The sequence below is a fragment of the Urocitellus parryii genome, chromosome 6, assembly GCF_045843805.1.
Source record: "Urocitellus parryii isolate mUroPar1 chromosome 6, mUroPar1.hap1, whole genome shotgun sequence".
NCBI lineage: Eukaryota > Metazoa > Chordata > Mammalia > Rodentia > Sciuridae > Urocitellus > Urocitellus parryii.
The window spans coordinates 145,680,053-145,706,651 of NC_135536.1; the positions used below are offsets into that span (position 1 = coordinate 145,680,053).

The 26,599-nt window shown below is 35.6% G+C and overlaps 1 protein-coding gene across 1 annotated transcript in view; it reads right to left on the reverse strand.

Annotated features, from left to right (window-relative positions):
- Positions 1 to 25,678, reverse strand: part of Ttc23 (tetratricopeptide repeat domain 23) — a 94,602-nt gene extending 68,924 nt beyond the window's left edge. Inside the window, exons 1-3 of the mRNA XM_077799766.1 lie at positions 25,630 to 25,678; positions 8,582 to 8,781; positions 2,671 to 2,794 (exon numbers count right to left, since the gene is read on the reverse strand). Coding sequence (XP_077655892.1) covers positions 2,671 to 2,794; positions 8,582 to 8,761 — 304 coding nt within the window. The 5' untranslated portion in view covers positions 8,762 to 8,781; positions 25,630 to 25,678. The remainder of the gene's footprint in view (positions 1 to 2,670; positions 2,795 to 8,581; positions 8,782 to 25,629) is intronic.
- Positions 25,679 to 26,599: the final 921 nt, after the last annotated feature.

Genomic DNA, 26,599 nt, shown 5'->3' on the forward strand with positions numbered 1-26,599 from the left:
GAAATGCAAATCAAAACCACCCTAAGATACCATCTCACTCCAGTAAGATTGGCAGCCATTAGGAAGTCAAACAACAATAAGTGCTGGAGAGGATGCGGGGAAAAGGGCACTCTTGTTCATTGCTGGTGGGACTGCAAATTGGTGCAGCCAATTTGGAAAGCAGTATGGAGATTTCTTGGAAAGCTGGGAATGGAACCACCATTTGACCCAGCTATTCCCCTTCTCGGTCTATTCCCCAAAGACCTAATAAGAGCATGCTACAGGGACACTGCTACATCGATGTTCATAGCAGCACAATTCACGATAGCAAGATTGTGGAATCAGCCTAGATGCCCTTCAATAGATGAATGGATAAAAAAAAATGTGGCATTTATACACAATGGAGTATTACTCTGCATTAAAAAATGACAAAATCATAGAATTTGGAGGGAAATGGATGGCATTAGAGCAGATTATGCTAAGTGAAGCTAGTCAATCTTTAAAAAACAAATACCAAATGACTCCTTTGATATAAGGGGAGGAAACAAGGACAGGGTAGGACGAAGAGCTTGTGACGAAGATTTACATTAACAGGGTTGAAAGGTGGGAGGGAAAGGAAGTGAGAAGGGAAATCGCATGGTAATGGAAGGCGATCCTCAGGATTATACAAAATGACATATAAGAGGAAAGGAGGGGTAAGACAAGATAATACAAATGGAAGAAATGATTTACAGTAGAAGGGGTAGAGAGAGAAAAGGGGAGGGGAGGGGAGGGGAGGGGGGATAGTAGAGAATAGGACAGACAGCAGAATACATCAGACACTAGAAAGGCAATATGTCAATCAATGGAAGGGTAACTGATGTGATACAGCAATCTGTATACGGGGTAAAATTGGGAGTTCATAACCCACTTGAATCAAACTGTGAAATATGATGTATTAAGAACTATGTAATGTTTTGAATGACCAACAATAAAAAAAAATTAAAAAAAAAAAAAAGAATATAAGTGACAAAAAATGTTGATGAATTTGTGGGGGAAAAGGCACATATACATTGCTGGTAAGACTGCAAATTGGTGCAACCACTCTGGAAAGCAGTCTGGAGATTCCAAAAAAAAAAAAAAAAAAAAAAAAACCTTAAAATGGAACTACCATTTGAACCAGCTATCCAACTCCTCAGTTTATGCCTAAATGACTTAAAATAAGCATACTACAGTGACACAGCCACATCAATGTTTATAGCAGCACAATTCACAATAGCTAAGCTATGGAACCAACCTAGGTGCCCTTCAACAGATAAATGGATAAAGAAATTTGTGGTATATGTACACAATGGAATATTACTCAGCCTTAAACATGAATGAAATTATGGCATTTTCTGGTAAATGGATGGAACTGGAGACTATCATGCTAAGTGAAATAAGCCAATCCCCCCAAAACTAAAGGCCAAATATCCTCTCTGATATGGATGAAGAATACAAGTTCATTGAATTAGACAAAGGGGAATGAAGGGAAGACAGTGGAGATGGGAATAGGAAAGACAGGAGAATGAATCAGACATAACTTTCCTATGTCCATATATGAATATATGACCAGAGTAACTCCATATCATGTATAACCACAAGAATGGGATCCTAATTAGAATAAGTTATACTCTATGTATGTAAACTATGTCAAAGTATATACTATGTCAAAGTTATACTCTATGTATGTATACTATGTCAAAGTATATTTTTTATATATAAAAAGAACAAATAGAAAATATTTTTAAAAAGCAAAGAAAAATAGAACCAATGCTGAGAAAAGAGAAATGGAAACCTGGCCACTTTGTTTGAACATCAGATGTGCTAAGTCTAAAGGAAGCCTTACCCTTGGAGTTTTAAGTTGTATAAGCCAATACATTTTAGTTATGCCAATTTGTTATCTATCTACCTATCTATCTATTTATTTATTTATTTATTGTTATTTAGAGTCAAGAGACTCTCCATCAAAAATGCAAATAGCCAGGTGCAGTGGCCCATGTAATCCTAATGGCTTGGGAGGCTGAAGCAGGAGGATTGCAAGTTTTCAAAGCCAGCCTCAGCAACTAAGCAAAGTCCTAAAGCAACTCAGCAAGATCCTTTCTCTAAATAAAATATGAAAAAGGGCTGAGGATGTGGTTCACTGGTTAAATACCTCTGGGTTCAATCCCTGGTACTAACAAAACAAAAAAATGTGAATGGATTCCCTTATTCCTTGCCTTGTGTTTTGTTTTGTTTTGTTTTTCCCGAAATACCTTCTGCCCAATAGATTGTCTCCTAAGAACCCTAATCTTTTTATATATATATATTTATTTTTTTTAAACTGTAGATGGACACAATACCTCTCTTTTACTTATTTATTTTTATGTGGTGCCAAGGATCGAACCCAGTGCCTCACACATGCCAGACGTGTGTGCTACCACTGAACCACAACCCCAGCCCCGAATCCTAATCTTAAGATCATGAAAAAACAAAACCCAAAGATCACAGTTTTCCTTCCCTTTTCCCTTTGATTATTATTATGTTATATGCCTTATTAACTCACAAGGAAATGGCTTCTCAATATTTGAGGAAAATATCCAATACCTAGTCCTTCTAGTTAAGTGTGAATCAGATTTGGGGAGCATATCAGTCACCAACTAACCGGTCCTCCTCCACTTGAGATGAGCTCACCTTTCATCTGGAGGTACCCTTGAGCCAGATTGACATGTGCCTCTGCTATTTTCCAATGGGAGTTGCCGTAACAAATTCTTGCCAATGCTACATAACGCACAAGCTCCTTGACAGCCTGTTTATACTATTAGGAAAAGAAATGAGCTTATTAGTTAGATGGCTTAAAACTCAAGAATTACAAAGTATAACATCTACTTACACTCTTATCCATGCAACATTTATTGAGTTTCTAATATGTTCTCAACATGGCTCTAGGCACTTGGGATACATCACAAAAAAAGATTCATTTTACATAGCAGGGTGCTCATATGGTCAGGTGAAATAAATAGTAAACATAAGAAATGAATACAACTTATAGTACATTTAAAAGTGAAAAATGCAATGGAATAAATAAAAAAATTTAAAAGTAGAACAGACATGTAATCATCCCCTAGGTTTTCCAACCGTCCCTCCATTAACGGCTCCTGCATATTCAGGTACAAGTGGGCAATTGGTAGTGGTTTTCAAATGACACATTTTCATTCTTGATTTGAAATCTTCCTTCACAGCCTATGTCAGTAGCATAGCAAATAAAATCAGCAGGACTGGCAAGCAGACTTTATTAAAGCAGTGGGAAGCACATTTTCATTCAGAGCTAGGACAAAAAGAATAAGAACCGTGGATTCCCAGCTTCAGGTCAGCCCAGAGGAGCTACATATTCAAAGCAAGGCTGATAATTTTAAAACACAGTTTTGAAATTCTTTGACATTCTTTCCATCCAGAGATGAGTGGGGATGTCTATGTCCCCTTCATTTTGGATCTTAACTTTGAGACTGTTTGATTCATTTTACGTGGTAGAGTGCTCATATGGTCAGGTGAAATAATTAGTAAACATAAGAAATGAATACAACTTATAGTATATTTAAAAGTAAAAAGTGTAATGGGATAAAGAAAAAAAATTAAAAAGTAGAACAGACATGTAATCATCCCCTAGGTTTTCCAATTGTACCTCCATTAACAGCTCCTGCTGTTGTGGAGAAAATGACGTGGTGCCAGTTTTCAGGCCCAAGTCTTAAGGAACTGATGGCTTCCACTTCTCTTTCTTCTTGGGTGTCACTCCTGGAACCTGAACATGGGCTAAATTATGTCCCTTCCAAATTCATATGTTGAAGTTTCAATGTCCTGTACCTCAGAATGCAACCATATTTGGAGATATGAGGTGATAAAATTAAAATGAGGCCATTAAGAAGGTCCTAATCCAATATGACTGATGTCCTTACATAAGAAGAGAAAGAGAAACCAGGGATGCATGTGCACAGAAAAAAAAGACCTCGTGAGGACACAGAGCAGCCATCTGGAAGCCAAGGAGAACAGCGTCAGAATGAAATCAATTTTATCAACCCCTTCATGGACTTCCAACCTTCAGAACTGCAAAAAACTACACTTCTGCTGTTTAAGACCCACAGCCTGTGGTATTTTTTTCATGGCAGCCCTAAAGTAAAGTAATACAGAACCCAACCACTTTACCACGAGGAAGACTAAGTGGCTCCGTGGAAAGGCATGAACTGCTAACACCAATTAATCCACTCAATGGCTCTGTCAACCATATGAGTGAGCCATCTTGACAGTAGAGTCTCTATGCCCACCTAGGCCAGCAGATACTACATGAAGCACAGCTGACCAGACTCCACTGGGCTATGCACAAATTGCAGGCTCATGAGTAAAATGAATGATTTGTTTCACTCACTAAGTTTTAGGGTGTTCAGTAGCAACAGATTAGCAAGAATAGCAAGAGAAGAGATGGGAGGTAAGACACCTAATAAAAACCAGCTGAAGTGGGCAAAGAGGAAGAAAAATAGGAATGAGAATAGAGTTGTGGAGAAGGTCTAGAAGACCCAGTGTGCATGTTGGGCAATGCCAACTAGAAACACTTTAACCCTGAAACAATATTTTTTTTCTTGACAAAAACACACATCCAATTAACCACAGGAGAGTCACTTCTGTGACCCAATAGGAGGAAGGTGAGGGAGGATGCTTACCCCATAGCATTGAAAGAAGGTGGGGCTATGGCCGTTTTCTACAGTATCATATTTCTTATTACAAAAGTAGTGCATGCTTGTCAAAATGCAAAAGAGCAAAAAGGTGAAAACTAAACATCATCTGCAAGCTCACCTTCTGGAGATAATGAGGTAACTAAATATCCCTTTATTCATTAATTTCATGAATCTATCTACATACTTTTTCTTTTTCAAAACAGACTCATAAGCTGTAGGTTTGCAACCTGTTGTTCTAAATTTATGAACATCCTCCATGTCATCTTCTATGATAAATGTTTTAATGGCTGCACAGCATTTTATTGCTTAGACAAAACATAATTGAGTTACTCAATCCACTGTTACTGGATATTTAGTTTTTACTTAATGTTTTACTCTTTGACTAGCTTGTATGGATATAAGGAACAAGGAAGCCCAAGATGAACCTAAAAAATCTTACTGTGTCATAACTTAAGAATGTACTCAAAGAGTGAGTGGTAAATCAGGGACTTAGCCAGCTTGAAGGGGCTCCCACTGGAAATATTGGACAATTCAAGCTTTGATAAAAATGATGGGTTGTAAAACACAATTTTCTGAACTTGTATTGATATAATAAATGAACAGCAAATGAAATGTGAAGAAGAGAAAGCTCTTACATGGAATGCAAACAAATAAATGCTGAAAGAATACCAAAGTCAGAGATTTGCTATTTGACAAATCTCATAGTAATGATGGATTCAGGTGAGAATCATCAGTGGATGCTAAAACTAAGGGGTGAAGTTTTAAGTATATACACAATCTTGATGCATCTCCCCACAAAATACTTACTTACAAAGGGAAAAATAGTAATTCTACAATGTACAAGCCTGTCGGACAGTACCTTAACCCAGTGTTCAAGGTTAGCATCACAGTAATGAGACCAATAGACCTATGTACCTCCTCCTATGATGCACCCAGAAGGCTCTAGAGTTGTGCTTGTGCTACTCCTGCCTCAAATGCATAATCTGAGTTGAATCACAAGGAAAGATAACACAAATTCAAATGGAGAGATGGTCTACAAAATAGTTGGAATGTGCTTTTTGAAAGCACTGAGACTATGAAAGACAAAAATGGGTTCACTGTTGCAGATTAAAGGCAACTAAAGAGACATGATATCTATATTCAACATGAAATCATGGATTGGACTATGGATCTGATTTTTTTTCCCAAAAAATGACTTTTTCATGGAGAAATATGGATACGGCTTATAGACTAGGTAATAGCATTATACTAATAATAATTTCTTAATTCTAACCCTTATTCTTAGGGAATAGACTGAAGTATTTAGAGGTAAAGGATCATAATATCTGTAACCTACTCTCAGATAAAACATGAGGAGTGAAAGAGAGAGGGAGATAAAGAGAGAAAGAATAAAGGTGAATAATAAAGTGGGCTGGGGGTGTGGCTTAGTGGCAGAGTGGGCTTAACAAGCATGGGGTCCTGGATTTCACCCCACCTGAAAAAACAATAACAACAACAACACAAACAAAAAAAAAAAAGAAAAGAATAACAAAAAAACAAACAAACAAAAAAACCCAATAAGCCCTAAAAAAAGCATAAAGAAGATGTTAACAACTGGTGAAAACTAACCTAACCTAACTCAAAAATTATTATAAAATAAAGTTAATGGATATTTTTTCCAAAATTGATATTTTAAAAATTTTTTTAGTTGTAGATGGACACAGTATCTTTATTTTAATTTATTTATTTTTATGTGGTGCTGAGTATCAAACCCAGGGCCTCACACGTACAAGGCAAGCGCTCTACCACTGAGCTACAACCCCAGCCCCCAAAATGGATATTTCTGAAAAAACTTTTTGTAGTTGTAGAAGGACAGCATATCTTCTTTGTATTTGTTTATTTTTATGTGGTGCTAAGGATCGAACCCAGTACCTTATACATGCTAGGCAAGCACTCTACCACTGAGCTATAGCCCCAGTCCCCAAAATGAATATTTTTAAAAGTAAAGAACACCATGTGGATCCCCATTGATTCTTTCAGGATCTTCCAGGAAACAAAGCACTCAATCCTCAAGGCCCTAAGTGAACTGATGGTTTGTCCAACCACACTGCATTGTAGCCCAGTACCTCCACTCCTAACACTTGTGCCTACCTTGCAGATTTTACCTGTGCTCTTTCCTATCCCTAAACTCATTTCTTCCCTGCTGGTTCTTCTGTTTCTCAGTTCTCAGCTCATTTGTTACCTCCTCACAGAGGCCCTCCCCGACCACAGTGGGCCCACTATCTGGTTTACTGACAATGTCAATTGCCCTGTAGCTCCATGAGGGCATGTACTTTGTCCTGTTCACTTTGGTGTCCCAAGAACCAGAGATCACAGAAATGTTTTAGTACCATCTGGACACATAACAGAGAAGATAGTTCTTTATATACGCTAAATGCCTTTGGGCATTAGGATTAATTCTCTTGTAGAACTTTGGTTGAGGAAAACTACTGACCAAAATCCTACCTACCATAGGGCCTGGCACATGGTAGGTACCAAATAAACATCAGGTGTACAATAAATAAGCACACACTCAAAACCAATTCATGACCTCTTGCTTTAATCTTGCTCTTCTACTATATTCACTTTATGGGTGAAAGGCACAGGCAAAGCCTCCAATCATCTGAGCAAACTGAGATCTAACTTAGGGTCTTCCACACCCCATCTGCCTGGCTCTCCTTCTCCTGTGTTCCCTTGATCATCCAGTCCCACCAATTTTCAATTCTACATTCCCTTCAAAAGGTCTCAGCACCTCTGCTGTCTCTGTCCCACTTAGTTCAGGCCCTCATAATCCCTTGCCAGGATAATGACATACATTCTCCTCTTCTTCCAATTTCATTCTTTTCTCGTACATCCTCCGAAAGTCTGCAGAAACGATCATTCTTAAACTCAAACCTGCTCATAGCTTTCTCCTGTTTAGAATCCTAGAAAATTCCTCAAGTAGCTTTATGAGAAATCAAAACTCTTTTTCTGGGCACTGAGTGTCCTCCAGGCCCAGATCCTACCCATAATCCAGCTTCATGTCCCTATGTCACGAGAAACTTTATCCTAGACAGCTTCTTGTCGTTCCCTAGTTGGATTGTGCCCCCTAAGGTTCATAGCTCTTCAGCATCTATTACTTTTTCCCAGAACACTTTTGTCCTCTGTGTCACCTGGCCAACTCCTAAGCACTATAACTAGTGCCGATCAAGCAACTTCCATCCTAAAAGTGTGCTTTATTTGCTATCCCTGCACCCACTCCAGGCTTACTGCCTACCCCATTCTGTTTTTGCATGTATGTCTTCTGCAGTTTGTGTCTCTCTCAGAACTTATCACACTGACTACCATTATCAACAGTGATCTATCCCTCTGGGCTCTTGGCTGTGCTTTCCCCTCTGGGCCCTTGGCACCTTCATGGCACCTGGCACATATTAGGTATACAATGGGCATTTGTGAAATAAATGAATGTGAAATAAATGAACGGCCTGGATGAGTAAATGAATAAAATTTCTGAGGCGGGGGAGGGGGGGAGAAATCAAAAAACTTCTGAGGTGAGGATGAGAAAGAATTGTGCACAGACCAAGAAGATTAAAGACAAGGAATTCTAAGCTCTAGAAGCTTCATCTGTGTTGTGTTGCATTATAGTGTTGCACCTGCATTGTGTTGCATTACCAGACATGTGGTAAAAGCTCAAAACATATTTATCCTTGACCACACCAACTGCTGGGCTTGGAGCCCTGAGGGCCTACAGTCACTCATGCTACAATAAAGGCACTGACACTCCTGAGATTAGGAATGTCATCTAAAGTACTCTACTTCTTTTGGTCATGCATGATAGCCCAATTTCCAGAGTAGAGGAAAGGAAGTAAAAGGTTCCTTACATCGTGACTGCTGGAAAAGGACTTTGCTTTCTCTTCACAGAGGTGGAGTTTCTCTCGTGGTGGCTGGAACAGCACTGTCTGGGGCAGCTTGTTTTGGATCTTCGATTTAGGAGTGATGCTGACAGCAGCAACAACTTCATCTAGGTGGTTGGTTAAGTGGGATTCCTGTGATTCTTGCATATTTTTTGATACATTGTCCTCTAAATTTAAATAAAAAAGAAAGGGGTTAAATGATAATTTCCACAGTTACTTTTTAGAAATATATTTTTTTTTCCTAGAAACTGAGGTTAAAATCTAAAAATTTCGTCATTATATCTATGACTGGCTTGAAATTAGTAGCATTATATCCCAAAATATCACCAGTAAAATTAGCTGAGCCCCAACAGCTCTCAATGGGTTCATATTGGATCAACTGAATTGCAACTGAGCTTGAGGCAGAAAATAAGTGACTGTTGTTAAATCTTCAACTTCTGGCTAAAAAGGAGTAATATCCTTACTGCTTAAAATGACCAGTCAACCAGTAAACAAAACAAATCAACAACCCACAGACAGATAAGCTATGAAACAATGGTTTCAAGAAACAGGACTCAGGCAATAAGACAGTGATTCCTGGTGGGTGGAAAAAATAAAGTTCAACCCAAGATCATCCAAGTTCATTGCTTTGAGAGAGTATCAAGACGCTGTGCACCTAGAAGCGACCCAGTGAACTATGTAAATTGAGGATATTAAGCTGAGTGTCTTGGTGACTAAGATGGCAGAGTTAACAGGACAGATTACTGTAGAAGACTGCCCAGAGAGAGGACTCTGGAGGTAAGCATAGGGACCACTCAAGTATGGAGAGAGATACTGATCAGCATCTACTGAGCAACTACTCTGGAATATAGAGAAAAGAATTCTCCAATAGGATTAAAAAGAACAATGCCTAGCACTCACTCAGGGCTAGCAGTGCTTACTCCTACAATCTAGAATAGAAAAACAACTCATGAGGCATTGGGCAAAGTACTTGGAAGTTTAATCTCCACAGTGGGGAATAATTAGCCCTACACTGAGCACTATTCAGACACATCTAACAAATCATAAAAGAGGCAGGAAAACAAGGCCCTTTATAAAGAGAATAATCATTTAATTATATTTATTTAATTATTTTTAAATAAATCTTTGTTTTATTTATATTTGACAGTGGAATGCATTACAATTCTTATTACACATGTAGAGCACAATTTTTCATATCTATGGTTGTATACACAGTATATTCACACCAATTTGTGTCTTTATACCAGTACTTTGGATAATAATGATCATCATATTCCACCATAATTAATAACCTCATGCCCTCTCCCTTCCCCTCCAACCCCTCTACCCTATCTAGAGTTTGTCTATTCCTCCCATGTTCCCACTCCCGATCCCACTATGAATCAGCCTCCTTATATCAAAGAAAACATTCGGCATTTGGTTTTTTGGGACTGGCTAACTTCACTTAGCATTATCTTCTCTAACTCCATCCATTTACCTGCAAATGCCATGATTTCATTCTCTTTTATTGCTGAGTAATATTCCATTGGGTATATATGCCATATATTTTTATCCATTCATCTATTGAAGGACATCTAGGTTGGTTCCACAGATTAGCTATTGTGAATTGTGCTGCTATAAACATTGATGTGGCTGTAAAGTTGCAGTGGAAACTCTACCACCTAGAGATGTACAGAACATACAATAATGGTTTTTCTGTTTGTCTAAAATTGCCAATCATCAAAAAGAATAGACTGTTTAACCAGAACAGTTCAGGGAAAAAAAAAGAACATCAACTGAGATTGATTTTGTCTTTGATTTCCTGTGCTTTACATATTGTTGGTACCCATCCTTTGATTTTCCTCATTTCTTTTTTAGATTTTAAAACACAGCATTTTATTCATAGGAAATTTAATTTCAACATTTATTTTAAAAAGCATTTATTTTAACATTACTTCAAAAACAAAAATTAAAATGTTAGATGAGAAAGAGAAAAAAAAAGAGAGAATAATCAATTAATCAAAACTGACCCCAAATTAGCACAGATGCTGAGTTAGCAAAAAAAAATACATTAAAACAATTATAATAATTGTATTCCATCAGTTTAAAAGGGTAAATAGAGCTGGGCATGGTGGTGCACACCTGTAATCCTAGTGGCTTGGGAGGCTGAGGCAGGAGGATTGCAAGTTCAAAGGCAGCCTCAGCAACTTAGCAAGGTCCTAAGCAATTTGGTGAGACCCTGTCTCTAAATAAAATATCAAAAAGGGCTGGGGATGTGGCTCAGTGGTTAAGTGACCCTGCATTCAATCCCTGGTATCAAAAAAGAAAAAAAAAGGTAAATAGAGACATGGAAGATATATATATATATATATATATATATATATATATATATATATAAATGAACAGGAGATATGAAAATTATAATGAGTGAGATGAAAAATACAGTAGGATCAAAAGCAAATTTGATATTACAGATGAAAGGTAAGCAGATTTGCAATAGAAATAATCAAAATTGAAGCTAAATCACCAAGCTATGAAGCAACTTCAAGTTACTCAATATAAATGAGATTTAAGTCTCTAAAGGCAAGAGAATTGGAGCAGGGTGGGGTGGGGCAGAAACAATATGGGGAAAACTAATGGTCAAAGTTTTTCCAAATTTGAGAAAAGTATAAAGCTAGACATCCCGGAAGCTCAACAAGCAATAAACACAAGTAACGTGAAGAAACCACACCAAGGACCTAGTGACCAAATTGCTCAAAAACATGAGAAAGAGAAAAGTTTAAAAGTAATCAAAAGTGGGGGGGAGGAGAGAAAACATTATGTACTTTAAAAGATTTCTTGGAGGAAAAAGGATATCAGGAAAGAGTGAAGCAACATTTTTAAGGAAAGGAAAGGGAAAAAAAAAGCTGTAAATCTCAAATTTAGTACCAGTAAAACTTACTTCAAAAGTAAAACCTGCAACAGTTAATCACCAGCAAACTTTCACTGCTATGTTCTCAAGGGGATGTTAAAGGAAATCTTTCAGAAGGAAGGAAAACAAAAGCAAATGGAAATCTAGATCTGAAAGGCAGGGATGAGATTGTGAATTGTGAAGATGTACATGGGTATAATGTTACTTGAAGATAGAGATAAGTTAAAAACATATAGTACAAAGCTATGGCAACCATTAAAATAACAAAAGCAAGATTTTCAAATTATTAAGCTAACAAGAGAGACTAGATGGAGTTAGAAAAATAATCCAACAGAAAAAGGGGAAAAGATGAACAAAGTACAGATGGGACCGAGAGAAAACAGCAAGGAGATAGAACTAAATCTAACTCATTAAATTTTAGTGGTCTCAATACCCCAATTAAGAGACAGAGATCATCATAGTGAATAAAAAGTCAAAACTCAACTACAGGTAGCTCACAAGCAATTCACTTTAAATATTGACAATGAGATTAAATGTGGAAGGATAGAAAATTCAAAAATTAATCAAAATCAAATGTGGAGTAACTATATTAATATCAAAGTAGATTTTGCAGCAAAGAATATTACCAAGGATAAAGAAAATAATTTCATAATGATAAAGGGGTTAATTCATCAGAAGGACATAATCACCCAAATGCTTATATATACAATAGCAGCTTCAAAATATAAGCCCCCAAATGGATTGGGTTGTAAGGAAAAATCAATAAATCCTCAATTATAGTCAGGTGATTAATTATTTCTGTCAATAATTGATACACCAAGGAGGCAGAAAATCACTAAGGATATAGAAGATTGCACTACATCATCAAGCAACTTGATTTGGCATTTATTACAACATTCTACCCAAAAAAGAATACATATATTTTTCAAGTGTACATGGACATTGACTAAAACAGATTTTATTTGGGGTCATAAAACAAGTTTCAATACAGTTATAAGGAGTGAAGTAATACAAAGCATATTCTTCTTTGACCACAATGGATTAAATCATAAATCAATAACAGAAAGAGATCATTTGTTCAAATATTTAGAAACTAAGCAACACATTTCTAAATACAACCTGGGTCAAAGAAATAAAAAAGGAAATTTGAAAGTAGTTTGAATTGAATTAATATAAAAGCACAACATATAAAAAATTAAAAATGACATAAAAGCAGTCTTTATGGAGAAAATTTATAGCATGAAATACCTATGTTAGGAAAGTAGAAGGGTCTTAAATTAACCACCTTCATTAACCTTCATAAACATGAAGAGTAAATTAAACTAAACATAAACAGATGAAAAATATTAATAAATAATAATGCTAAACTCATAATTCAATGAAATAAAAATGGAAAAATAGATAAGTCAATGAAACCAAAGGCTGGATCTTTAAGATCAGTAACATGACCTCTAATCAGGCTAATCAGGAAAAGTGGGAGAAGACACAAATCAGCATTAGCAGTATTGAGAATGCAGACATCACTACAGATTCTACAAATACTAAAAGGTTAACAATAGAACAATTTGAGTACCTTTATGTCAAAAAATTCAACAACATAGATGAATGGACAAATTCCTTTAGAGTCACAAATTACCAAAGCTTACTCAAGAGCAGCAAAGAAATTTCACTGGAGAAAAATAGCCTAATATCTATTAAAGAAACTGAATTTATATTTTAAAAGCCTAAAAAAGAAAACTCCAGACCTAGATGGAATTGTACCATATATGGAATTGTACCATATATTTATGGAAGTTAGAATATGAATTCCACACCACCTCTCCCAGAAAATTGAAGAAGAGAGAATACTTGCTGACTCTTTCTGTGTGAATTTGCTAAGAAAATAAGACAAACATGTTACAAGAAAATATGCCTCAGAAACACAGATTAAAAAAAAATTCACAACAAAAGTTAGCAAATTAGACCCAGCAATATATAAAAGGGAATACATCATGGGTCAAGTGAGGTTTATCTCGGCAATGCAAGACTGGCTGAACATTTAAAAATCAGGTAATGTGATTCACTATATTAATTTTAAAAAGAAAAACTATATGATTATCTCAATCAACACAGAAAAGGTACTTGACAAAAATCTAATAAAAAATTCTTAGTAAAATTAGAATAGAATTGTACTTCTTCAACCAGATAAAAGGCATCTATGAACAGCCTACAACTAAAATCAGACTCAAAGGTCAAAGACTGAATGCTTTACCTCCAAGATCAGAAACAAGACAAGGAGGTTCACTTTCAATACTTTGACATTGTACTGGAGCTTCTAGCCAGTGCAGTTAATGAGGAAGAAGATGGAGGAGGATGTGGGGGGAGGACGGAAGTGGGGAAGAGGGGGAGGGGGGAGGTGAAGAAAAAGATTTCCAGATTAGATGAAGTAAAACAAAGATAACTATGTTGAGAATCTGATAGAACATGCAAAAAAGTCTACAAATAAGAATAAGTGAGTTTAGCAAAGTTATATAATACAATCATCTTATAAAATAATATTTCTAAGTCAAAGGGAGATAAGTAAAATAAAGATACCAAAGGGAGGGAAGAGGAGAGGGAAAGCAGAAATACTGGGGAATGATATTAGTCAAATTATATTGTTATATCATGTACATGTATGAATATGTAACAATGAATTCCACCATTATGTATAATCATAATGCACCAATAAAAATATGGAAAAATAAAATATTCTTCCACATGTCAGCAATTAACAATCAAATTGAAATTAAACTACAATATTACGCGCATTAGCATAAAAATAGGAAATAAGAATAAATCTTCCAAAAGATGAATAAGAACTGAACAAAATTTAAAACTCCATAACACTAGTAAGAGAAACGTTAAAAAAGAGAGAGAGAGGAGAGAGAGAGAGAGAGAGAGAGAGAGAGAGAGAGAGAGAGAAAGTAAGGCCTAAACAACTGGAAACACACATCATGTTCATGGGTTAGTAGAGGACTCAACATTAAGATGTTAATTTTCCCCAAATTGATCTACACCTTTAAAACCATCCCAATTTAAATTTCCGAATGGGTTTGGGTTTGGGCAGGAATTGACAAAATTTCTAAAGTTCATATGAAAACACAAAGGATCTACAAACCAAAATGACTTTGTCAGAGTAGAACAGAGTTGAAGAATTAACATAACTTTTCCTTAAGAGATATTATAAAGCTGTGGTAGGCAAGGCACTTGGAATTACTGTTAAGATAAACAAATAGACCAATTGAACAGAATACAGTCCCAAAGGGACCCACAATACACAAACAACGAATTATTAATAGAGCAGCAAAGAAATTTCACTGGAGAAAAAACAGCCTGTTCAACAAATATGCTGGAACAACTGGAAATTCACATGTAAACAAAAAATAAAAACATAAACCCTTTGATCCAAATCTCACCCTATATACAAGAATTGACTCAAAATGGGACATAGGGCTAAATTTAAAACCAAAAACTATAAAAACATCTAGAGGAAAACCCTTGTGACTCCAAGTTAGACAAAGCTTTCCTAGATATGACATTCTCTTTCTTTATGTAACAGCCAATGGATGTGAAGTGATATCTCATGGAGGCTTTGATTTGCATTTCTCTAATGATTACAGGTGTTGAACATCTTTTCAAGTGTTTATTGGCCATATATGTCTATTCAAATCCTTTCCCCATTTTTAAATTGAGTTATTTTTTTATTTCATTTTGCTTTGTAGGAATTCTTTAGATATCCTAGATCTTAACCCCTCATCAGATATGATTTGCATATATTTTCTCCTATTTGATGGGTTTCTTTTCCCCTCTGTTGATAGCATCCTTTGATGCACAAAAGTTTTAAATTTTGATGTAGTTCAACTTATCTATTTTTTTTCTTTTGTTGTCTGTGTGTTTGATGTCATTTCACTCCTAGGTATTTACATGAGAGAAATGAAAGCTGATGTTTACATAAAGACTTATGTGTAAATGTTCATAGCAGTTTTATTTTTAATAGCCAAAAAACTAGAATCAGCTCAACTGTCTATCAATAGGTAAATGAATGATCAAACCATGAAGTAACTATATAATGAAATACTACTCAGCATTAAAAAGGATTGACTATGCTACCACATGAATAAATCTCTTAATAGCTATGTCAAGGGAAGGAACTCAGATGAAAGAGAATATTGTGTGATTCTATTTATATAAATTTTGAGAAAATTTAAAGCAATGGATAGTGATTAAAAGCCAATCAGTGATGTCCTTGAACTAGAAAAGGGGGTGGTGGTGTGAAAGGGGAGTGGAGCAAGGAGGGGAAATGTGGGAAGGGAGAAAGAAGGAACATCACACCTTGTGATGATGGATATGTTCTCAAGATAGTTTCATGGGTGTACACATATGTCAAAACTTATCAAATTGTATACATTTGTTTGCCAAATAATAAAGCTGTTAAAAATATGCATAGGTCAGAGATGCCTCCTCATTCCCCCTCTCCTGCCCAGATATGTCAAACTCCAATTCTACTATTTACCACAGAAAACATTTTGAAATTTTATGCTTTTATCATTTCCTTATTTATTAACAACTAAAAGCAATATACCAGGCTAAAACACTATATGGAAAACAGCAATCCCAAGAAATGTAAGATCCAGCAGGCAAATAGATTAGGTACACATGAGCATGATACTAGCTGGTACAGACACTGGAAGAGGGAGTAGTGGTTAAGACTTCAGAAACAGGAATCATTGCTGCTGTGATGGTTCGGCTTGTTTGAAAAGATTTCAGAGCAAGGACAGAGAAGAAAAATCATCCCAAGTAAAGTGAATAATTAGTAAGAGTTTGGAAGTGTTAAAGTGAAATCAATATATGACTAACTGCTGATAAACTATAAGGTGGGGCATGGGAAAGAACATCATTTACCACAGCACAGGAGAGCCACAAGATATTTCTCAAAGAGAGGTCATTGACAAAGGGGATCTAATGAGTTGGTAAACCCAAATATTGGCTCCACAAAAGGAGGATTTCATGATCAAATAAATGGGTACCAACAATTTATCTTCTCAAAACTTTTACTATGGTACAATGACAAGTATCCTAGAGAAAAGATAAAGAAGCATTTTCCAAACTTTTGACCATGAAAATCATCTTTTTTCTGAAGTATTGATTAAATTTTATGAAATTAGCATTTTTTTGAACATTGTTTGGGAACCCTTAAGATAAGGGAAAAGTGGAAATTGTGATTTCAGGTTAAGAAGGCATTGATTTCAGGCCAACCATTTGATTGAATTTAATGGGCAGGAAGGGGAGAGCAACTGAAAGTTTTCCCCAGGAAAAGGAAATGAAAATGTTCCATGACATTGATCTGTAAATACTGGAGAAATATAATAATCACACTATGAGAGGCCACATGGACACTGATTTTCAATATTCTAGTACCATCCTGATGACTTTTTCTGTGTCTGTAGTCTTCCTGCACTTATTATTGTTAACTTTTCTTTCAACCCAGATACTTTATTAAAAATGTAAATGCTTACTTCAGACTCATCCTAATAATGAATGAATGGTATTATGGGTTTGATATGCTAGCTGCATTTTCCCCTAATGCACATTAAAATACAAACATAGTATTAATATTTTAAAAAGTGTGTCTGTCTTCTACCTAACATCACAATTGTAATCACTGCAGACCTTGGGAAATTATAAATCTGAGCAATGTTGCACAACCATTTTTAACCATGACCTATCAACCAGGATTTCATCAAGTTTTATTTTCTGCAATTTATATGCTGATTACATAGGCATTGTCCTTAATAATAAATTTATAATATTTCATATGTGTCTGAAAGTTCTCCCAAGAAATTATCATACATCTTCAATAAATGTATATATGGTGGAATGGTCATTCCCTGGCTTCCAGTTGAATATTACTGTGATTATACAGAATGAAATTAGTTCCACAGCAGCAGTGGGAAAAGAAGAGAAAGAAGTGATGAGGGGAATTACTGAAAGGAATAATCATCATAACTTGAGAATGAATCATAGCTTGGATGTTCGAGAATTGCTTGGATATATAACTTAAAGGAGGATAGTCAAGAATAACCATGACATTTTCATTTTGTGTCTTGAAAACAGGGGTTGGTAGACTATGGCCCTGGGCCAAATTTGGCCCAGTTTTCATAAATAAAGTTTTATTGGAACGTAGCCACATTAGTTTCCTTACATATTGTTTATGGCTGCTTTTGCACTATAATAGCAGAGGTGAGTAGTGACTGAAACCCTCTGGCCATTGAAACCTAAAATACTCACTGTCTCATCCTTTACAGAAAAAAAGTTCACAATCCCTAAAAACCCTGATGCCACAAAGAAAAGTAGTAACATAAAGGAGGGTGGTCATTTGGATAAGACAACCAACTAATTTTCAACCAGATTGAAGTTGAGGTTGTAGGAGAAAACTTACATGAAAATATCAAACTTGGAAGTTAAAAACACATCACTAGTTATGAATGACATTTTTTAAAGACAACAATTTTCTTTTCCTTTTTAAAAATGAATAACTTATTCCATACTTTCTTCCAAATGGGATTTGAGATTAGATAGAGATAAATGTTGAAATAGACTGGATATAGTCACCAGAGTAGTGTACAGACTCCTTCAGAATACACAACAGAGCTGTACATTTGCATCAGAAAAGATGTCCACTAAGGAAAAAGTAGGACGTTTTCTACCCCCTATAAAGCAACACAGAATGAAAAAATAAAACAGAGAGGAAGGAAGCAGCCAAAGGTCAAACTGTGAGAAAGCCACTGAGGCTGATGTAAGATCCAGGCAACTCTCTCATTCCTGGGTAGCCTTTGAAAATGTGAAAGACTAATCCTTCAAGGTTACCATCTAAGATTTGCTTAAACCTCACTGTTTAGAGATTCAGTTCTATTTCAGATCCCCAGAAGTTGGTTGACTAGAAAAAATATTCTCTTGCCTTATGCTTCTTCATCTACTCAACCCAGTGGCTGATAGGTTGATGACATTTTCATAGGTGTCATGATCTAGGGTCACAGCAATAGACCGGAATGAAGAATCTGAGATTCATTCATCTGTGTTGCCCAGATATCTATACTATTTGGGCAATACTAACAACTGATATTTATGCAACATATTATTCATTCCATGTTTTATCTCTTGTGGCCCTTACTTATTACATAACCATGTGAGGTACAGGGGGAGACATTCCTACCCCTATAATATAAATGTGGACAATGAAGCTGAGAGAAGCTAAATTACTTACACAACATCACAGGATCATAACTATGAGTCTGTTCTTTTAATGATTTAGTGATTGTCTACTACAGATTTTCTACCACAGTCTATAAAGCAGTGGGAAGAAAATGCTGTTACTTTGGGAACATAAATTTGCATTTTAAAAGTGACCATGTATTTTTATAAACAGGAAATGTAACATCTTCAGCTGAATCAACTACATTTTCTTATTTTCTATTGAGAGAGTCATAAAAGAATATTTAAAATGACATATAAAATATGTCCTCCAATACTTGTTATTATGGAATTTTGAATCTCCTGCTAAACTTTAAAATGGGGGTTTCTTGTTTGGCTTCACCATAAAAATGCCGTTTGTCTCATGCTGCTTCAATATTACATCCTTAAAACAGAGGTTATATATAATCAGAGTGTTCATAAGCTGAATCTGACTTATATGCATTTTTTGTTTTTCTTTTTTTTCTTTGTCAGACAGTTAAAAAGATTAAGGCGTTATTTTAAAATTAGGAGTTTCATATAAAGATCTAGATTACTGGGTTTTGACTTCTTTTGAAAACTCAGAACTGTTAACATTGGGCCTCTGTCACTATAGGCAATAACTGGCCAGGGTGAAGGGGCTGCTGTCCCTTGGGGCAATGACACTGCTTGGTTTGCCAGTTGCTACCACTGCCTACTGGCTCTTGGGCATGGAGACAGCAAAGTAGTTGCCATTTGTCATTGTGTTTGTATGTGTGTGTTTCTTATCAGGTCTCTGTATTCATCTCTCTTTCAAAGTAAAAAGGCAAAATAGGGATGTGATTTTTCTTGCCCGTGCCACTCATTTCCTGAATTTCATATCATCTACAGCATTATTGATTATTAGACACTGGTATTTTATACTCCATTTATGACTTGCCCCATCAATTGCAATGTCCACTCTAATTTTAGAGATGTTTAAATGCCAAAGCAAATGTGTATCTCTGAATTAATGAATGGAGGGATGTTACCTGTCTGGCTTCTGGAAAGATTTGAATCAGTGTGACCTTGCCTTAAAAATGTGTCTGTTTTAATGTATGTTACTATGTATGTTATCACATAGTAGCACTTCTAGCATAAGACATTCACTTACTTTGAGCTACATGCCTATCATCGGCCACTTTCCTTTTCTTTGTAATAGCCATAGCTGGGGCTTAAAATTTTGTTAGAAATCAGCTCAGGCCCCACACACTTCTCTCTCCCTGCCAGCTTCGGGTTTGCCTTCCCAATCTTCTCAATCTGTATCCACAACTGCCATTCAGGCTTACCCAATCTATTGATGCTGCTCCTTCTGCCAGACCTGTTCAGTAGAATACTGAACCACATGATCAGCCCCAGATTTATGTGGGAGGAAGAAGAGGTGGAAAGTAGGGTCTTACTTAGTCTTCCATTTCCAAAAGGTGATGTTTAAAATATATAATAATTGAAAAAACAGAGGAATCAATTAATCTGTATAGGTAGAATCTATGTTGGAGCTGTGTTCTGAAGGTCCCCTGCTGTTCCAGTTGTTAACTTTTGGGTGCTGACTTGTGGGGAGATATAAGAAGGTTGAGGGCGGGGCAAGGGCCCTCAGGGTAAGTGGCTCTTAGGAAATAACAACCATTATGAATGTATGAGACTATGAATTAAAACCTACCTGGTCCTTATGTCTGTGGAGTTATTGGGAAAACATTCTAGAAAGATATGAAATACTGAAACTGAACAGAGAAGAAACAGAAAATCTAAACAGATCTATCACAAGCAAAAATAATAATAATTAAAAATGATTATAAAAAGTTAAGCCTAGGTCCAGGTGTCTCAGTGGTGAATTGTACCAAACCATTAAAGAAGAAACAAAAGGTATCTTTTACAAACTGTCCAAAAATACAGGAGAGATTTTCCAACTCATTCCACAAAGTTAGTATTATCCTAATACATCATAAGAAATATATATCATAAGGAAACAGCAAACTAATATTTTTCATTAATATAGACACAAAAAATCCACCAAAAACATTGACAGTACAAATCTAGGAACATATAAAAAAGGACTATATTCTATAATCAAAGAGGATTTTTTCCAAGAATGGAAAGTTGGTTTAACATGTGAATTCATTGTAATACTCTGGATTATATGAGCTTGTTTGATTGTGGAAATCATTACATAAGTAACAATTATATCAAAACATCATGTTGTACACCTTAAATATGTACAACTTTTAATTTGTCAACCATCACTCAGTAAAGCTGGGGGAAAAATCCCCAATAAAACAGTGTGGTAAGGATACAAGGTGGGCACAGAATAACCAAAAAGAGTTGAGAATCCAAAATCAAACCCTGACATATATGGTCAATTGTGTGTGTGTTGGGGGGGGATTGGTGGGGATCAAACCCAGGGCCTTACACAGCAATTTTTTTTTAAATAAGGGTGCCAAGATAATTCAATGGGGCAAAGAGTAGTTTTTTCAATAAATAGTGCTAGAATAACTGAATAAGTACATGTCAAAGAATGAAGCTGGCCCTCTTCCTCACATAGCAAAATTAACTCCAAATGGATCAAAGACATAAAATCGAGAGCTAAAACGTATTATGAATATAGAAGTAAGTCTTTATGAGCTTGGGTTAAGCAAAGGTTTTTTAGGTACAACATTAAAGGCACAAGTGATAAAAGAAAAAATAGATTAACTGGATTTTATCACAATTGAAAAGTTGTTTCTTCAAAGGATACTATTAGTAAAGGGGAAAGTCAACCTACAGATTAAGAGAAAATATTTGTAAATCATATTCATATATCTGATAAAGGACTTTGATCCAGATTATATAAAGACTATTTACAACCCAACACTAAGAGGACAAATAGTCCAATTTAAAAATAAGCAAAAAACAAGAGAGAGAAATGAATTACAGTAGATGGGGTAGAGAGAGAAGATGGGAGGAGAGGGGAGGGGAAGGGAGGGGGGATAGTAGAGGATAGGAAGGGCAGCAGAATGCAACAGACACTAGTATGGCAGTATGTTAAAAAGTGGATGTGGAACCGATGTGAATCTGCAATATGTATACGGGGTAAAAATGGGAGTTCATAATCTGCTTGAATCAAATGTATGAAATATGATATGTCAAGAGCTTTGCAATGTTTTGAACAACTAATAATAAAAAAAGAATAAAAAAGATAAAAATAAGCAAAACATTTGAAAGACATTTTTCAAAGAAGATATGTGGAGTGGCCAATAAGTGCATGAAAAATGCTCAATATTACAAGTCATTAGCAAAATGTAATATAATGAGATACCACTTCACTTCCACCAGAATGACCATGATAAAAAGACTGCAAGAAGTGTTGTTGAGAATCTGAGGAAATTGGAACTCTCATACTCTACTAGTAGAAATATAAAATAGTGGTGCCTCACGTTGGAAAGCAGTTGCATTATTCTTCATAAAGTTATTGGTATATGATTCACCAATTCCACTCCTAGGTATAAACCCAAGAGAACTGAAAACACATATTTACACAAAAACTTGTACACATCTTCATAGCAGCATTAGCCATAATAGCAAAATACTGAAAGCAATCCTAATATCTGTCAACTGATGAATACATAAAGAAAACATGGGTATTGGCATGTCATCAATTATTATTTGTCAATAAAAAGAAGTGAAGCAATATTACATACTACAACATGAATAAACCTCAAAAACATTATGCTAAGTGAAAGATCCCAGATATAAAATGACCATATATGTATAATCCCATTTTAATAAAATTTCCAGAGAAGGTAAATCTATAGAAAAGAACAGTCTGTAAGTGATTGGGTGGGGCTGGAGATAGCAAAAGGGAATTGTCTCCAAATGGGCACAAATTATCTTTTTAGGGTAACTGAAACTTTCTAAAATTGGCACATGGCACTGATTGTACAATTATAAAAATTTTTTTAAAAATTATTGAATTCTATCTTTAAAATAAGTGAATTTTATGGGTATAGGAATTATACATCACAAAAGCTGTTAAAAATGGCTATGAAACCACACTGTCTTATATGTAGTTCTGGTTTTTACACATTTTACAACTACAAGACTTTTATAAGATAGAGCAACTCTGATAATATGGCAGAGGCCTCAACAATCTTTAGAATCAATCTTATGTTAATATCATTACTGTACAAATAGATGGATCACTTGACATCAGTGCCTGACATCTAAATCAGCCTTAATAAATGCTTACTAATGAATTAAATCATCCTTATAGTGTGATTTTTCTCCCCAAATATCTCACCTATTTGATACCTAAAACAGTTGATTAGGGTATTTCCCCCCTAACTTAAGAAAAAATGAAATGCCAAAATCTTCAGGGGAAATCCTGTTTATAAGTGGAGGTAGTCCAGATTGGGTATGCTAGTTAAGGTAGTGTATTAACTTTTTTTTTTTTTTTTAGAGAGAGTGAGAGAGGAGAGAGAGAGAGAGAATTTTTAATATTTATTTTTTAGTTCTCGGTGGACACAACATCTTTGTTGGTATGTGGTGCTGAGGATGGAACCCGGGCCGCACGCATGCCAGGCGAGCGCGCTACCGCTTGAGCCACATCCCCAGCCCAGTGTATTAACTTTTTAATGCTGTAGATTAACTTGGTTGAGGATTGGAGATGGAAATCTCTGCTCTACAGACTCAATCAGCGACCCAGGCTGACCAAGGCGCAACTATACATCATGAGGAGTCATGACAGAATATGAGAACTATTGGAAATTATATATGGGCTTTTTGGTGCCACTGCCCAGAAATGGTCTTTGATTTATCTTGCTTTCCCAATATTGAGCATGGTGTCTGGTATATCACAGCAGCTCACTGAGTGGGTGTTGTTTGTGTGTGTATGTGTGTGTGTGAGTGTGTGTGTGTGTGTGTGTGTGTATACACATATATATGTGTATAAGCAGCTCACTGAGTGGGTGTTGTGTGTGTATGTGTGTGTGTGTATATATATACACATATGTATGTGCATATATACATATACATATGCATATACATATATATATGTGTATATATATATGTTGTAGTTGGATACAATACCTTTATTTATTTATTTTTCTGTGGTGCTGCGGATTGAACCCATGAACCCAGGGCCTCGCAAGTGCTAGGGGAGCACTCTACTGCTGAGCCACAACCTCAGCCCACTGAGTGGGTGCTTTGTCTGAATCACAATGCCTCCTATGGTGATCTTCAAGTCATAAGGTTTTGCTGGTACAAGTTCCTTCTTAAGCAGAATCAAGGAAACACAATTAAAAGACAGATTTGCTGGTATATCCTGACTACTCAGGAGGTTTAGGCAGGAGGATTTCAAGTCTGAGACCAGCCTGGACAATTTAGCAAGACATGTTTCAAAATAAAAAGTACTGGGGATGTAGCAGTAGAGTACTTGCCTAACATGCAAAACGCCCTTGGTTTGATTTTCAGTACTGCAAAACTGAACAAACCACAAGTAAATTCTGTGAGGGAAGAAGAAAGAATACATTCCATGTGAACAAATGTGTGTTTATATTCCATGTGAACAAAGATCACCTTTACTGTCCTAATTAGACCATAACCACCACTACATATGATAAGTTTCTTGTAGTGCTAAACTAGAAAAAGACTCAATGCTTTTCAGGATTACAAAGAAAGGTAATAACACAGGGAAGATAATTGGATAAAATGCCTTAGGAAGTTTAGTAACCATTTTGTATATCGATACTTGTATCACTGAGCCCTCTGGCCTTTGGTATCTGCCCCCAAGCCACCTTAAATTGCACTGCCAGTTTTATCATGTTCCAATATTCCTTTCATAAGGTATCCCTCCCATTAAAAAATCCAAGACCAAACTCCTTAATCCTGGCAATTTTGGCTCTTTGTGTAACTTCTTGTGCTTTTCAAAAAAATCATTATTTTAATCAAGCTTTCCAAATCACACTTATTCTCCAGTCAACCTACTCTTTCTTAAGCTATGTGTATTTGCTGACTTATCACCTACTACATGGAATGTCACTTTTTTTTAAAATCTTCTGAAAATTTGCCAGTTACTTGAATTGGTACCATATTGTGAAACTCTCCCTAAATAATTCTGCTCATGTTAATCTAAGATCCTGAAGCACCTGTGATTTACAACAGTCATTTGGGCATTGAGAACGGTCCAGAACATTATTAAATGTTCTGAAGCTCATTTTTTCTACAGTTTTGGTATGAGCTTCTGGAGGATTTTTGTGTAAAAGCAAAAATCCATCAGTTATCATGAATCAACCCAAATAATGAGACTTATTGATAATATTGGAATAATCACAGACATACAAAATAGATTAACAATAGAAAAAACAATTTTTAAAAAATATCAATGTTTCTTAGTTTTCTTTTTTTAATAAACAGAAATATTGTGGTTTCAAGTACATTAATTTAACATCTCATTCATCTTGTATTTTATTATTTTATATTCAATAATATGGACAAATAGTGGCCAATTAATATTTTTTGTTTATCAATATCTTCTTGAACTTTTATATTTTGGTTTTAATAAAAAATATCATTTCTGAAAATATAAATGCCAGATTTCTGTTTTGGAAATTTATCCTGCATGAACTACCTTGACCATAGGCAGATGTGCCTGGATTTCACAGTTTATAAATATATGCAAAATTTGGGTCCAAAGCCAACTGTAATTTCCTATTAAAACTTTTAATAGATGGATTTGTCTATTACACCAGCTATACAAACACAAATAGCTATTTCACTTAAAAATTACAATATTATTGTCAACCCATATTTAAGCTAAAATAACAACAGAGCACAGTTTCTTAAAGTAGAAAATAATCTATAATTAATTTTATCTTGGTTGCTTTACCTTTCAAACCCCCACTGATAATCTGGGGAAAATACTTTCCAACTTCTTCCTAAAGACAAACACCCTCTGCAGACTCTTCATCCTGCCTCCCTTACATGCTGCCTGTATTTTCTCTGTTTTTCCTTTGATACTTCTTTAAAACATTGAAAAACCAGAAAATTCTCTTCAACTCTCAGATCTCCAGTTACATGTCGTAAAACCCTTTGTCAGTTTACCCAGTCAGATGAACAGAATCTCCGTTTCTTTTTCAAGCAAATCACAGTTGTCTTGATAGCCTGATTTGCCAGTTTGGTTATGCTGTCTCCGTTTGGGCTTCTTTGTAGAGATTACCACAAAAAGTCTAAAGTAGGGCAGTTCCAGACAAAATTGGAACAGCCTTTCCCCCGTAAAGCAACCCAGTACCTCACAAAACTTCAGGCAGAAGAATGAATGATAGAGCTTTCACCAATAGGGAGTGGAGAGGAGCATTTTGTCGAAGTTTGTAACCCAATCCTTGGAAGCCAGAGGTGGGAATTTTAAAATGGGTTTGTCTTTTCCTTGGAATTTTCTTAAAGTGGTATTGCTGCCTGTTGATGTTAAATTTTGTTGAAGACTGTAGAATCACTAGTTTAAATTAAAGGGTTCTCCCCCTTTAAGTAAGTAAAAAATATGTAAATTGACCCTCTACAAATTGAGAGATCTAAAGAATGGTCATAAGATACACTAATATCACATACTGGCCTGGTCACTTTTGTGTCAGTTTGGGAAGGGGGTAAATGTTATTTTAACATGATTCATTTTTCATGATCAAATATAAGATGTTTTCTTTTTTAAAAAAAGAAAACTAAGAAACTAACACTGATTTTTAAAAAAAATTGTTTTTCTATTATTCCTCTATTTTGCATGTGTGATTATTCCAATATTAGCAACAAGTGTCTTTATTTGGGTTGATTCTTAATAACCGATAGATGTTTGCTTTTACACACTCTAG